This window comes from Corvus kubaryi, unplaced genomic scaffold (assembly GCF_017639235.1).
Source record: "Corvus kubaryi isolate FWS band 111438036 unplaced genomic scaffold, C.kubaryi_AGA036_p1.0 split3-37296, whole genome shotgun sequence".
Taxonomy (NCBI): Eukaryota; Metazoa; Chordata; class Aves; order Passeriformes; family Corvidae; genus Corvus; species Corvus kubaryi.
This window is the reverse complement of record NW_024582086.1, coordinates 90,607-106,398: the sequence shown is the minus strand read 5'-3', so window position 1 is coordinate 106,398 and position 15,792 is coordinate 90,607. Positions and strand designations below refer to the sequence as shown.

Here is a 15,792-nt window from a genome sequence, read left to right as displayed (position 1 = left end):
GCGAGCAGTGGAAGACAATGCGAGCCTGCTTTCCTCTAGATACTGCAGGCGGAGTTCAGGAAAGCAGGAATGACATTCCCTGAGCAGGGGAGAGTCTACACTCCGTACAGACACTGAACTGGCTTAACCTTGTCCCCGATGATTGTGGTCTTCTCTGGGTGTGTTGCTGGGTAGGCACAAAATCCACTCCACCCTTTTTCTAGGTGAAAAGCACTGACTTGGCTCCCATTAGGAGAAATGGCCTTTGATTTAATGTCTTTTTATTTTTAATAGCAGTACTCCATTAGCAGCTAGAACTAATGATCCAGAGTGGAAGATGGCATTCGAAGTATACACAAATGCTCACTTTTGCACTCTCTACATTCCACGGCAAATGTTCAATGAAACTGATAAGGAGTTGAATTTAATACTGCTGGGATTCTTCAAACTGTACTGAGTATCACCACATGTTTTTTCTTTTGGTTGTTTATGTTCCTGACATTTTGGAGTAGCAAAATTATGCTGACATATATCCTGAAGTATGGATTCCAATGCTCAGCTTGTGGCTAGGTTCAGTTGGTTAAGTTCTGACCAAAGAAGAGCTGCAGATTTACTTATTCCCCTAAAGGCAAGGAATGAGTGTCACAACTTGCCTTTTTCCTCAGAAGTGCTTCAGACATCCTCAGGTGTCCTCAAATGGTCTAGAAATCTGCTTGCAGTTTCTCACAGTGGGCTAACTCTCAGAAATGTTCAAGTGTGAGCCTTATTTTAGCAAGATGACCACCATCAGTAAAGGACTGGTGAAAACCAGCAACAATTACAATTAGCTTCAAGAACATTTGACTATTTCTATCAGGAAACAAATATATTGTCAAATGTCTCCATTCTCCAAGACAGAATCTTCTGTGCTACAGTTTTGCTCTGCCAATAATCTTAGATCCAGTGGCTTTCTAAAGATACTAGATTTTTTTTTTCTCACTTAGCTGTTGGACCCATATATGGTAAAAGACTCAAAATATTATAATAGCCTTTTTAGAAAAGGATAACAGTGGAGCAAACCAGTGCAGTAGCATTCAATAGCTCTCTATCATCTATGTTGATGGCTGCATTTTCTTTGGGATCAGTAGGGGTTATGAAAAAAAATCTAAATTATCATTATTATGTGACTCATTTTCATATTTACAAAGTTGAACAGCTTTTAACATACATTACCAGAGACACAAGCACCTTTATAATGCTATAAGCTTTTCAAAATGACAAGTCAAAAGTTTTAGTTGGATTGGAAAGTTCTAACAATTCTGTTTCAAGACTTGTATTTCTCTTTTGAAGCTTAACTTAATCAAAAGAAAACCTGTATTAACCAGTGGCTAATCCATGCCTGTGACAGTGAGCAGGAATGTCATTCTTCCCATAATTGAAGGGACTAGGCCTCTGTGAGCATCTTCAAATAGGCTGTTGTCAGATCAAGTGGCACCTGAACTTCAGTGTCGTATGACTGGGTGCTGGAGTTTGAACCTCCCACAAAGAAATGGAGGAATACCACTTCTGACCTTTGAATGTCGGGAATTTCATAACTATAACTGTGAGGTTTTAATATCAGGTATTTGTTACATGACCAGACATTACATTGATCCACAACCTTTCTGACACCTAAATTATCAAACTACTAATGTGAATTAGAGGAATTTTAAACCAAATTCACTTTTTGTTCCTGAAGTGTATTTGATTTGTGAGACCCTGAAGTTGCATCCGCCTGCCATACTGTGCCTGGTTCACACCTACTGAGATGCAGAGTAGCTCTCAGGAAGCCTGTGTTCCCAAAGGTCATTTCAACAGCTGGGAATAGTTGAGAGTGGAAAGGCATTACATCAGGCCCAAAGGAATCAAATCTGAAAGGGTGAAATGAAACCACACTACATTTTTAAGTGTCAACATATGCTATTGTTTTAGATACAATTTTCATATATAGATACATGAATATACATGTATTATATGGTTTTCATACTTAGTCATAATTAAGATGGATAGATTACTTTTTTGCTGAATTTTCATTTAAGGGAAAACTGAAGTTGTAATATTTTGCACAGATTGTCTGATACCCACAAGATTTTTATCAGGAAAGCTTCAGTGAACAAGAGGGAGAATAGAAGTCATAGGCATTGATTGTCACTGAGCAGATGGCCCTAGGGCAGGGGTCCTTCATGTGCTCATGATGAGAATTACCTGGGCTGGAAACCTGCTCTGTATCAGTCACATACATTTGAGTGTGCTTGGCCTAGACCCATCTCTTAAACAAAAAAACGTGTCCAGCTCTCTTGGAAGACCAAGGAGTCATTGTGGTATGAAGGATGTTGGGTAGGCACAGGAGCAATGAACCAAAAATGGATGCACCTACTACTTGTGTGAAACAGATTTAGTTCCATGGGCAGGTCCCTCTGTAATATAAGATCTATCTGGGGCTGGAGAGATGAAAATCTTAGAGAATCTGCAATGAAGAACTGCCTTCTAAAGACAGTGTCTGTCCTGTGCTGGTAAATCATATTTAGGATGCTGTTCCACTGTGGTTTCAGTGGAGGCACACAGCAAAGAACAACCCATGTCTAAAATAGAGGCTTTCCTATAAGGAGCTTAAAATGCTGATTGTTTATATTACAGATTTGATAGCTGTTCTCCAACTGTTAAACAAGGGTCATATCTTAAAGAAGTTAAAAAGCTATCAAAATACATTTTGCAATTCATCACTTGGAACTATTAACCCCTTTAGGGTGTAAAGATATTAGGCATTTACTAAGTCCTGAAAGGATTTTTGAAAGATACATTAACAAATTACATTTCTCTGTTCAGAAATGTAAGCTTTTTACTTCAAGGCTGGTAGGTTTTTTTGCCTGCTATTTATTTTTTGCACTGTCAGCCTGACTAATGAAGTGGCTTAGTTAATTTCTCCTTTGGAGTATAACAAGCTTTCCTTGACAATGCAGTTCCAACTGCACTTCTGATTGTGCTGATGATTTTCCCTTGTGTTGTTTCCTGGCTGTTCATCACAGACAAGACACCGGTCAGGGGCCTTGGCCTCCGTAGTCACAAAGTGTGCTTAGCACCAGAAACACCTCCCAGCTACTTTAGTCAGAAAAATCAGTAAGTGGCAAAGTGAGGGTGCACTTCTGTACAGGCAAGAGTATTAGAATGTGTTCTCCCAGCAGTCAGTGATCACAGACAGCCAACCTTATGCTATTGTATGCACTGACTAATTAATCACCTGTGTTATTTTACCTGCTTTGGCTTAGCATTTGCCCACATACAACAGGCAGTACACATTTGCGGTACAAATAGGAGCTTCATAATGCAACTGGACAAGGGCCAGCCTTGTTACAGACATATTTATTTTGGTGTGCAAATACACTATTGATGGTATGCTATGATGATATTTTGCTGGCTGCAAATCCAACCACATGCATCTGAATTACAAGCCTGTCCTACTTGAGCTTTCCCACATTTCTCACCTTTTTCCAGCATTTTCAGCATTACCTGGCATGCTGTCATCTGGTTATTCAAGTAGCCATTGCTGCTGATATGTTGTTTTTCACTTCACTCACTTGTGGTCAACCAGGCATAAGGAGAAATCATGACAAACCATGTTTTGGTTTCTTTCTCATGTTTTGGTTACTCACACACACACACAAACACATATTTAGTCATGGGCTCCCTACCCCCAGAAACCTCCAACTAAGCTGCAGCAGTGTTTCTCTTCTAGATTTTTCATCTTACAAGATGGTTTTGGTAGGTTGTGAAACAACTGACATGCAGAGAAAAAAAGAAGGCAGTGACATTTCCTTCAGCTGCACCAGAAGTAACCAAAGGCAGATGAGCAGATACCAAGATAGGCAGCCCTCTTACCTTTGACAAACTATTTCATTTTTCATACATGTGCTCTGGTCTTCCTGCTACTGCTAAATAGCATAGTGATACCCTGTCACTAATTTTTCATCTCTTATTAGTTTCACGATACTTTCCCCCCACAAATAGTACCCTATTTCTAAGGGCAAGTGGTCTTGGTATTTGAACTGTGAAGCATCTCACAGCTGCACAGTAGCATCATGCAAGATACAACAAGAAGATTCTTTAAATGAACAACAAAAATGGTTTTATTGGGAAACCTGTCTGTTAGCTCATTTATCAGATGTTTTCCCAGAGCATTTCTGTCTTTTTTTTCTTCCCTGCTGTTCCCATTGTATGGCAGAGAATCTTAATCTCTTTGGACAACAATAACTTCAGCCTTGTTTTCCTGTGCAGGATTGAGCTGTCAGAGGAGAATCTGACTCACTGGGAGAAATTACCTGAGCCACTGCTATCTTTGCATTCCAGATGAAATTTCTAGGACACTTAAAGACCACTGAGCCCATAAAATGAATCCATGGTTTCAAAGCCTCCCAAATTACTTACTTCTTTAGAGAATGAACCAAAAATAATGTAAGAGAAGTGTTGACAGCCCAGAAAAAAAAACCCAAAATTGCCAGGTTCTGGTTTGGCATATGTTCCACTCTCCCTGTGAAAAATATGCCTAAACAGTTAGTGTTTTGGGTTAGTTTCTGACTGGCTTTAATATTAAGTAAGGAGTACTTTATTTTTTCTTTTTGGGAGTGGAGACATGTGCATTTGGTCTCTATTTTATTTATTCATTCATATTTAACTTGCATTATTTCCAGCCTGGTTATGTTCCACATTGGCTAATTAATTAATTTTTTTAAAAAATCACATAGTTTATTCAGTACTTCCCCAAGAATTAATCAAATGCCGTACTTCCTCATCAAAATTGCTTGTATGATTGCCATTTGTATTCCTAAATAGATTTAATTTAATTCTTTTAATCTGGTATGTTGTTTTGTACCAAAAAGTAAAACTGGAGAGAGTACAGCTGAAGTTATAACTACAAAACAGACACAATGAGAAATACTGAGGTTTAGGCTATTTAGCAAGTTGGGTTTGTTCTAAGTCAAAACCTTATTATTTCAAGCAGAGGGAGTGTTCACTGTTGCATTTTAAGAAACTTGCAGGAAGAAGGGTTGATGATTTAACAGTTTGGAACATACGCTTTCACCAGTCTCTAAATGATTTTCAGATGCTGCAGTGAGTGTTATACGCAACTGACTGTTTCACTTTCAGCATAACACCAAAACTAAGCACAGATTCTACTTTTTCCCTGCTAATATACTATCTATATGTTTTACATTCCTATTCCCAGACTCTTAACAGCCGGAATAATTTATGCTCCAAGCGATAGCGTAAGAGAAAGAAAGAACTACATAGGTATTACATATTACATCTATTCTCTGCTTCACTTAGTGAAAAATGGAGTGGAATTTACTGGAATTTTCTGCCCTTTCATCTTCTCTCAAATAATTAGTACTGTAAAAGTATTAATCTTTCCGCTTACCTCTTACAACAGATCTTCTCCTTCTTCTGTTACACTCCAAATGCCAAGAGGACTTCCTGCTTACAGTTTCTTCAAGCAATCAATAATTGCTCTACAAATACAAGGAAATAAATACATCTTTAGGTGTGTCATGTCTAAACAATTTCTTTGCTTCCACTACCAATCAGTATTAACACCTATATGTTTTGCTCAGAACTCTGAATTCTCAATACCCCTTGCAAATATGACCTGCGTCCATATTATATGTGCTTTGAAGGACAGTGAGGTGTGGTTATCCTGTGATGGAGCTGACAAGTCTGGCTGCCTGTTATGGAAGAGGAGCATAAGGCATTCCAGTGTTGAACATTTTTTCCAAATAACAGGCAACTTTGCAAAGGTCCTACATTAGGTAGAAAATGCCTAGAATTTTCCCATGTTTTCCTTGAGACAAGACAAGGGTTAACAGTGGAAATACGGAAGTATATGGGCAGGGACTGTCAGAGGAAAGGACAAATCAACACTTTTCTCCTAAGAGTTACTGTATCTATGGCATTAAACTATTTCAGCTCAAGATTGCCACAGTCACTCATGAACTCTAGTGTCTAGCACCAATAATGGTCTAGAGGAGTGATATTTTAACCTTTGTCAGAGACTTGCTTGCTCTTTGAGTAGAACTATGGCTGGGATGTGTTCCACGGAATTTCTGAGAACTGTTTCTTTCAGCTGATCCTAGCCAAGTTTTGCTGGTGCAATGCAGGACAGAAAACATGATGACTCTGTGCATGTGTGAATGGCATTTTGGTAGGGAATGAGAACACACAGGGACTACAGACACAGCATGACAAATTTATTCTCTGTTTAGCACAATTTCCCCAGGTGAATGTCATAGAATCATACAATAATTTGAGTTGGAAGGGACCTTTTTAAGGTCATCTAGTTCCAATCTCACTGCTATGGACAAGGACACCTTCGTCTAGACCAGGCTGCTCCATCCAGCCTGGCTTTGAACACTTCCAGGGAGGAGGCATCCACAACTTCTCTGGGTAACCTGTTCCAGTGGTTCACCTCCCTTGTTGTAAAAAATTCCTTCCTTGTATCTAAATTGACCCTCCTGTTGTTTCAAGCCATTACCCCTTATCCTATCACTACATGCCCTTGACAAAAGTCCCTCTCCAACTTTCTTGTAGCCCCTTCAGGAACTGGAAGGTGCTATAAGGTCTCCCTGGAGTCATCTCTTCTCCAGGCTGAACAATCCCACCTTTCACAGCCTTTCCTCAGAGGAGAGGTTCTCCAGCACTCCATCATCTACATAGTCTCTTCTGGACCCATTTCTACAGGTCCATGACCTTCCTGTGCTGGGGACCCCAGAGCTGGATACAGTGTTCCAGATGGGGTCTCACCAGAGCAGAGGGGCAGAATCGCCTCCCTTGCCCTTCTGGCCACGCTGCTTTGGATGCAGTACAGGATACAACTGACTCTCTGGGCTGCAGAAATCTGTACTAGAAAAGCTATGAAAGATACAGTTGAATATCACCCAGCAAGAGACAGGACAATCCTGTGTAATTTGGAGTGGACCAAGAGGAACTGCAAGTGTTTCCCTCCATTCATTTTGCTGTCTGGGCTATAGTCAGTGTGCTGTTATTTAAACTTGTTTAGAGGATGCCATTTTCACTGTGCTGGAAAGACTCAAAGCACTGCATCACTGTGAGTGATGTGTCATAAATTCTTGGCAATGGATCTTCCTTGCATGGTATCTCCCATTTACAGCAACAGCCTTCTGCAAGTGCTTTCTCTTCTCAAAATCTATTTGCACACACAGCAAATTGCCTTCCTGATAAGGTCTGTTCTTCAAGGACCAGGGCAGGAGTGAAAGGACTTTTTCAAGGCAGCACACAGGTCCTTGCTGCAGACATAGGCTGCTCCCTGTCTCTTATTTTTTGTGCTAAATTCTGTTGTCCTTGTTTGGTTCTTACATACTCAAAGCCTTCATTAACATCTAGGATATGATTTGCCTAAATTTTGCCAGACTAGGTAAGTTCCTTTTTAGCAAGAACAGTTGGATTACTTGAAATTGCATTACCATAAAGAGATGCTGTAGGAATCCCTACCCAGTGGAGTCAAAGAAAGCACAATTATCATCTCAAAGGCCTTAAATTGCCAAGATGCCTTTTTTTTAATTTTTCAAATTATATCTAAAGCATAGCTTTTCTTAGTGCAAAACTTTCACTGTTTTAAATTCTGCTTGCAGCTGGGAAACCTTAGCTGCAAAGTCATGCTTGGCATATAATTCCATACTTACACATAGATATAAATTCCTTTTAGAGGCAGAAAACCCTTTTGTGCTTCTCTGGGAAGAAACTTCATCTGTGTTCCATCTGCTTCACTGAGGTGTCTGGGCTACTCTGCAGTGTTTAATATGACAAAGAGCCACCTATCTTTAGACAATGAATCAGAACGCTATCCATTCACTGGTGGCTAGATTTTGATTCACCCAGAATATTCTGAAGTTTAAATAAGCAATATGTCTACATATTCTACACCTTTATTGCATGATTTTTATTACTACAAGGAACCAGATACGCAGCAAATGCCCCAAATCTGGTAGAATATTTCTTTGCATATGTATCAAAGGCAGCAAGAAAGCTGGTCCTCAAAATTCAGATTCTCCTACTGCTTTTTCTCAAAGTATTAAAAGGTTGAGGTGCAGGGGAAGAAAGAGGTGTTATTTTCCCCTTTAAAACTTTGTTAGAAGTCAGAGGAACAGAGAAATGCTAGGGAAAATGGAACTGGAGCCCTGGATGACCAGCCATCCTCTGAAGGACACCAGCCCCTTGGGCCCACACCTTTGTATTGGAAAGGCAGTTTCAGCTCTGTGCCCTGTGGACACCAGGCAGAAATATCAGAATATTTCATTTCTGCTCTCTAACACCAGGCCTGACCTCAACACAGAAAGTCACATCAAGTCACAGAATTTGAATCCAGATTTGATTCTGAGTTTCACAAAGTTTGCAAAAAACAGTATCTTGCAGTTTGTGATTTTAAGAACATCTCTAGCCTGCATGTTATCCTTGCTGATATAAACCGAAGCTGCTTTCAGTGCTGGTGACTGTTGAACTATATCTGCCTTTGGCTGATGTATCAGATCCATAGTAAAAGCACAAATGTTCCTCATAAAAAACTAAGAGGCTTGCGACAAATGCCCTGTAAAATGAATGCATGAGTCTGGTCTCATTTCTATCACATACCTCTTTAACTTTTTTCAAAGGATTTATATTTGCAGTATGCAGCAGGATGAACTGACTTTGCTGACCTGCACGTTTATGCTATATTTACTTTAATGGCTGTTGTGTCCTTTCCAGAAGGTTTCATTTCTCCATTATGTAACTGCAAGTTATCTGGGCTGGCACATGAAAGGGTGGTGGCTGTGGAAGACTGGTTGGGTGTGGTGAGTGTCAATGTGCTGTCAAGATACTTCAGTCCCCAGAGTGGTTGCTTGCATTGAAAGCAGAGGAGGACCTCCTCCCTTGGCCCAGAGCACTGCAGAGACACACGCAAAGACTGCAGTCAGCACTAAGACCTTTTGACCTCCCTTATCTAAGACTATACCCCTTCCTTCCCATCAGAGAACATTTGGAAGCTGACCGGCACTAAATATTAGGTCTCTCTATGTAAATACAAAATATACTTGTATCCAAATCAGGAAAATAGATGTGATGAATAAAAGAAATCAATTATTCTTCCTGTTTCAGCTGGAAAAAATGTGTTTCCCTTCTCCTTACCCTGAACTTAAAAAATAAAGGGAAACACCTATTATTTGCCAATTGTTCATTATAGGAGAGCTGAATTTCCCTCCAGCTATGCACATTTGAACAACTAATAGTGTGGCACTCTGCTAGAGGATATTTTAATTAGGCTTGTATCTCTCATTTTCAAAGAAACGTTCATCTCTATGTGTTTCTGGCAGTCCTACTGATCAAAAGAAGCAATTTTGAGTGATTTAAACCTGACCTCACTTAACTAGTGGTGCCGACTTGCATTTTGTTTTTGCATAAGTTACTTTGTGCCACGGGCCTTGCCAGTGTCTGTTAGGGCTTCAAATATTTAATGTGATTGACTATGAAATCATTAGTCCAAATTCATAAAACAGCTGCAAAAAAATACTCCACGTGCTCAAAGTACTACCCGCTCCTGTAACTGAAAGTCATAACTGATTTACATCAGTTCATGTGTACTAAATCATGTAAGGGACATCAAGGAAAGACCATTAAACTGACAACCTTATCATCTACTGATCCCATCACCAGAAAAGCACCGCATTTGAGGCATTTATGTGCATGTCTAACTATACACAGATCTATCTGCTTTGGCAACCTATGGCTTTCCTTGGGCTTCTACAACAGCTCTTGAAAGAAATTCAACATGTTTGCAAGACTTACTGCCTTTTCTGAGAAGAACAAACTCCATCTGTTTGTGTCATAAAAAATAAATCCTCAAGTCATTGTAGCAGAATACTTAATCTGTGTTCATCTGATTTTGCACAAAAGCTGTGCAAGACACCAGCCAGAGAAACCCTGAGCACTGCGTGACACAGCTTACCTGGTGATTTGATTGGTCACATATTTGAATTCTGCAGTAATTTTTTTTTTAACTTGATGCTTTTTTTTTTTTTTTCAGGTAAAGTAGAAGCAGCACTGGACCTCATACTGATCAATTCCTTCCCTCTGGTGGGCAACTCCGAGACATCACTTATATGTATCACTTCCAAATGGCGTTCCCGTGAGTCTATCACGATAGGCCGGGACCAGGAGGATGTGGCAAACCAGCACCGAGAACCACTGGAAGTTAATGAAGATTCCAAGAGAGCAGCAGCCAAAACAGTGGTGTGGAAGAGAGAACAGGCCAGTGAAACTATCGGTGCATACTACTGTGAAGGGAAACTCAAGGATGAGGTGACAAGGATACACACCATGAAGATGCCACTGGGAGGTACAGTATAGTGGTCAGATCTAAACGGTACTGCTTGCAGACTGGCAGCTATCCCTGGTTGACGTGAGTGGGCACAAACATGGCTCCAGACCAGGCAAGGCAGTCCTGAGTCAATAAAAATAGACTTGGTTCAAGGCCCCTTTTTTTTTCTACAGTGCAGAAAAACTGGTTGGTACTAGGTGCTACTCATTTCCTTGTGGAAGTTAGTCAGACATCTGTAAGTATTCTGCCTGCATCTGGCAACTGCCAGGCACACAAAGTCAGTCAGCAATTAAGGTGGCCTCACTGACCCCATAGAATAACATTCCATTCCCCATGGAATACATGGCAACTCCTGCCCTGGGTTTTTCACATCCCAGACCCTTGATTTCAAACAGGCTTCCATTTTAAAAGTTTGACAGGTCTGAGATGTAGATAGCTAAACATCACTATTCTATTTTCTTAAGAAAATGGGCAAGCTGAGCCTAGAAAATAATTGCCTTGCTTAAAGTTTAGTAAAACTACGGATCGGCAACACTGGATCTGCACAGTCCATGTCAGTGAAAAAAAAAAAAGGATCCCCTCTCATCACTGGAAAGGAAATACAGAGAAATTTTCCAAAATCTGAGAAGATTATTCACAAAAATCCACTACAGATTTCATTATTCATTTGATTTTGGTTTTAGGCTAAGCACAGTAGTAAAAGCAAATATGGCAGGGATATAGTGGGATGAGAAGGTGAGATTTCCAAGGTCCATTAAATTGCTTTTCCACATCTTCAAAATTTTCCTTGTTTCTGGACCTCATTAGACTTCTGGGACAAGTTCCAAAGCAGAGATCACCATCAACTACAGAAAGGCACAAGAAATTTTTGAGTAATTTTCTGCAGCAAATCACATTTTCAAAACTGAAGATGATTTTTAATAGATTTTACTTTACTGCTAGTATTTTGTGCCATGGTAACTGGTCTGTGAGGAGACTCAACAATTTTAATCTTTCTTTATAAGGTTTCAGTAAGAGCAATTTTTGTTGTTGGTATCTCCTGAAATTACATAACAAACTTATAAAAGGAGATATTTTCATTTGTAAGAGCTGCAGCTAGTGCCTGTTATTATTTCTTTGAGCATGGATAGGTTGGAAGCAAGCTTAGTAGGACAAGTGCATTTTTCTTTGGCTTACGTTTTCTCTGACCAAATGTGGTCTTTGAAGGGCTGGATTGGTCACCAAGAAAGCTCTGCAGATGCAGACTGACAACTCCTCCATTGCTTCAAAGGAGGCTGCAGTGAGGAGGTGATAAGATAGTAGTCCATGGAATGTCAATGTGACCCTGCCTGTGGCAGTCTGCCAGCAAGCTGAGCACATTTCTGGCTGTTCTGTTGTAGAGCAACATCCATGGGTGGAAGAATGTCTTCTGAATCTATCAGTTCTTTGCACTTGGTATCTGTGGGCCTAGGAGCAGAGAATTTTAAGTAATCAAACTTAACCTTTTAAGTAATCAAACTTTGCTAAGAAGGCTTCTTATGTGACAAATGTTGTTCTAAACAGAAGTAGCATTCACACCAGCAGTTGGTAGGTTTCCTGAATTAATTTCTGTGTTTGAATCCATTTCTCAGATTTTCTCTGCAAAAGTTTTCACTAACAAAATTCGAACTAGCAAGTCCTCAGTGAAAGTGTATAATCTAATCAGATTAGATGGGTGAGAAAGAGGTGCATCAGAAATTCTCAAAGCTCTTAAAGTGCACAGAAAGAGGAGAAAGAGGTTAAGGAAAGATGGTGAGGTTTGGCAAAACATATGTATCTGGAAAACAGATCTTTTTCCACTTTACTGTTGTTGTCTTCATAATTTTTAAAGTCAGAATATGTTTTTCAATAGCAAAAATTGAGTTGAAATCTATAGTTTCCCATTAGGGACACCAAAGTCATGGGAAGAAGCAGCACTTCTGGAAACCCAGCCACTGTTTTCTATCCTCCTGGCAAGAAGCTGGTGAAACACTCACTAAGCATTAATCATTTGGGTAGCCCCACTGACTGATGGGGCTGACTGATTGGGTAGCTGCCACTGACTGATGGCAGTGGGAACTGCCATCTGCCTGATTATATACCTATTATCAAATATGAAGATACAGTGAGGATTTTTGCTGTATTGTATGGAAAGATAACAGGTTCATTTTCCTGATTTATTTTACCATCTGCTATTCTCAAAGTAACAAGTCAATTCTCCTGAATTATTTATACTGAAACTTTGTAGTTACACATGTAATATTCATTGATGCAATGAGAGGGAACAGTTTATGCTTTATCTTCTTATGGGGAGTGATCCTTATACTGTATAAGTACACATCTCTAGAACAGAACACCACAGGGTGTTCTCCTTCTAGTCAAAGAAAATTTATTCAATTTCTCTACACAATAATTTATTCAAATTCTCTACACATATATTTTCATATATGTGATTGAGTTTTCCCCACAGAAACTCAACCATGGAGCTGGCAAAAAATAATAGAAATGCTAGCAACAGAGCATTATGGCACTTGTCCTGCAGCTCAGTTCATTATGTCTCTATAAGGAATGGGCACATTCGAGATGTGAAATCATGTAATACAAGTCACAATCTAAAAATACATTGGAACTGAGCCCAAGAGGGAGTGTGCATTCCTTTCCATTGTAACAGTACCCTTTAGAAAATTCTTATGGTTTAGCCTAACAACATGCAAAGAAAAGTAAATGGGAATACAAACATTTAATATCTTGTTAAAACAATTAGTATTGTCTCACTAAATTTGGTCCAAAAACCAATGCAACTAAACCCTTTTGGATCATTTGTAGCTAACAATTAATGTTTTGCAAAAGCTGTTGAATTATTTTTTTCTTAAATAGATAATGATTTTTCACTATGCGTCTGTTACTAATAAATAACTTCTAACTTGGGAGCTGACAGTAAGTTGGAATTGCTTTCAGTTTTTGTTTGCTTGTTTCTAATGAAATCTTATTTTATTATTCTATATTAGAATTCTCTGTTTCTCTAAGATGTAAGTGTAGATACCAGTGTTTAGGCAAAATGACAAATGCATGTACTTAATGTGAAGCAGGAAGACTCCTGCTGAAATCAATTGCATATAACTTATAAGGGAATGAAAACATGTGGCAGAGCCTCAGAGCATAAACACTAGAACTGCGCAGGGGATGGAAATTCCAATCTGCAAAGAATTGTGAATTTTCAATAGTTGTCTTTTTTCCAACCATAAATAAAACATTTAAATGTCAAAATTTTCAAGGAAATAATATCCTAGGAGAGAAGTTGGCTTGGATTGATAAAAATGTCTTCATTGTTGCTCAGATTTTCTTTCTTTAATTTTACATCATATAATTTTGATTTTTAACTTAAAATTTTATTTTGAAATGAAAATATCAAAATGTTCTTTCTTTTATTGCAAGAATATTATCCTTTTTTTACCTCCTCAGATTTTGCAAAATTATGTTGTGGAGGTACTGGCAGACTATCAGCCTCATACAAACTTCGATATGGCATCTGTCTGCTCATTTTTTACAGCTCTGTTACATATAAAAGATAACAGAAAGTTACTTCATAACTTTTTTCTCTGCTTTCTGATCCTATCTCTGTGTATTTCTTTCCCACCAAATTTTAGCCAGCCACAAGCTCCGAATTATTTTCTCCAACTTTTGGTATGAACCAAAGGATGTTTTATCAACAGTTTGTAAAAATGAACCAAAAAAGGAGGCATGGTTCTAGATAAAAGGCAATTTTTGATTAATAAGTTGTCTAACAGTTTACACTAACTTGTATATATGTTCCTTAAAAAAATATTTGTTGTGAAATAAATGTAACTTTATTAGAAATGGAACCTGTGCAAATGCAGAGCTGACCAGGAGCATGAATGGCTCTTAAAGGATTCCTTCCAACTGAAATGCAGGTGGGTCTTGTATCAGAAAAGTCCCACTCAGCTTGCTTGGGAGGCAGGTGGCAGCAGAAGGAAAAACAAGGATGGATGGACTTACCTGGAGGAACTTGCATAGGAGGAAACCTTAAGGCTAAAAAACTTCAAATCTAGAAAGAGCAAAGGGACTGGTTTAAATCAATGTGTCACTCCCCCGAGTGTTCTAAAAGGGAAATACAGAGGTATCAAATTCTCAGTCAGGTAAGGAGCTGAATAATTACGAAGTCAAATTTGGCTAATTTTAGAAGAGGTTTTTCCCCCCCATATAACATATGAATGACAGTATGGCATAAACCTTCAGAGCTAAAAATGACCTGAGAACCTGAATCTGTCCTCAAAACACTTCACAACTTTCTCTTAGCATTTTCCAAGTAAATGAAAGGAAGCATCCTTAACTTCTAAATTGTTTCAAAGGAATGTCAATTAAAATTACCATTTCACTCAGAATCACAAAATCACCAGGTTGGAAGAGACCTTCAAGACCACCGAGTCCAACCCATGCCCTAACACCACCTCAACTAAACCATGGCACTGAGTGCCACATCCAATCTTTTTTTAAACACATCCAGGGATGGTGACTCCACCACCTCCCTGGGTAGACAATTCCAGAACTTTATCACTCTTTCAGTAAAAACTTTTTCCTAACATTCAACCTAAATTTCCCTTGGCACAGCTTAAGACTGTGCCCTCTCGTTTTGTCAGTTGCCGCCTGGTGAAAGAGACCAACCCCCACCTGACTACAACAATCCTGCAGGAAGTTGTAGAGAGCAATAAGGTCACCTCTGAGTCTCCTTTTCTCCAGGCTAAACAACCCCAGCTCCCTCAGTCGTTCCTCATAGGGCTTGTGTTCCAAGCCCCTCACCAGGCTTGTTGACCTCCTCTGGATGGATTCAAGTGCCTCAACGTCCTTCCTGAACTGAGGGGCCCAGAACTGGACACAATGCTCAAGGTGTGGCCTCACCAGTGCCAAGTACGGGAGAAGAATGACCTCCCTGCTTCTGCTGGCCACACTATTCCTGATACAGGCCAGGATGCCATTGGCCTTCTTGGCCACCAGGACACACTGCTGCTTCATGTTCAGTTGGCTGTCAACCAGTACCCCCAGGTCCCTTTCCGCCTGGGCACTGTCCAGCCACACTGTCCCCAGCCTACAGCATTGCGGGGGGTTATTGCAGCCAAAATGCAGGACTTGGCACTTGGACTTGTTAAACTTCATCTTATTGGACTCTGCCCATCTATCCAACCATTCCAGGTCTCTTTTCAGAGCCCTCCTACCTTCCAACAGATTGACACATGCTCCTAGCTTAGTGTCATCTGCAAATTTACTGATGAAAGACTCAATACCCTCATCCATGTCATCAATAAAAATATTGATTGATGGTCCCAGTACAGATCCCTGAGGGACACCACTGGTGACTGGCCACCAACTGGATGCAGCACCATTCACCACCACTCTCTGGGCCTGGCCATCCATCCAGTTCT

At 39.7% G+C, this 15,792-nt stretch overlaps 1 protein-coding gene across 2 annotated transcripts in view; it reads left to right on the top strand.

Annotated features, from left to right (window-relative positions):
- Window positions 1-15,792, top strand: part of TEK (TEK receptor tyrosine kinase) — a 54,944-nt gene that overhangs the window by 11,074 nt on the left and 28,078 nt on the right. For both annotated transcript variants that reach the window (XM_042015297.1, XM_042015296.1), the window contains exon 3: window positions 10,064-10,375. In XM_042015297.1, the coding sequence (XP_041871231.1) occupies window positions 10,064-10,375 (312 nt within the window). The remainder of the gene's footprint in view (window positions 1-10,063; window positions 10,376-15,792) is intronic.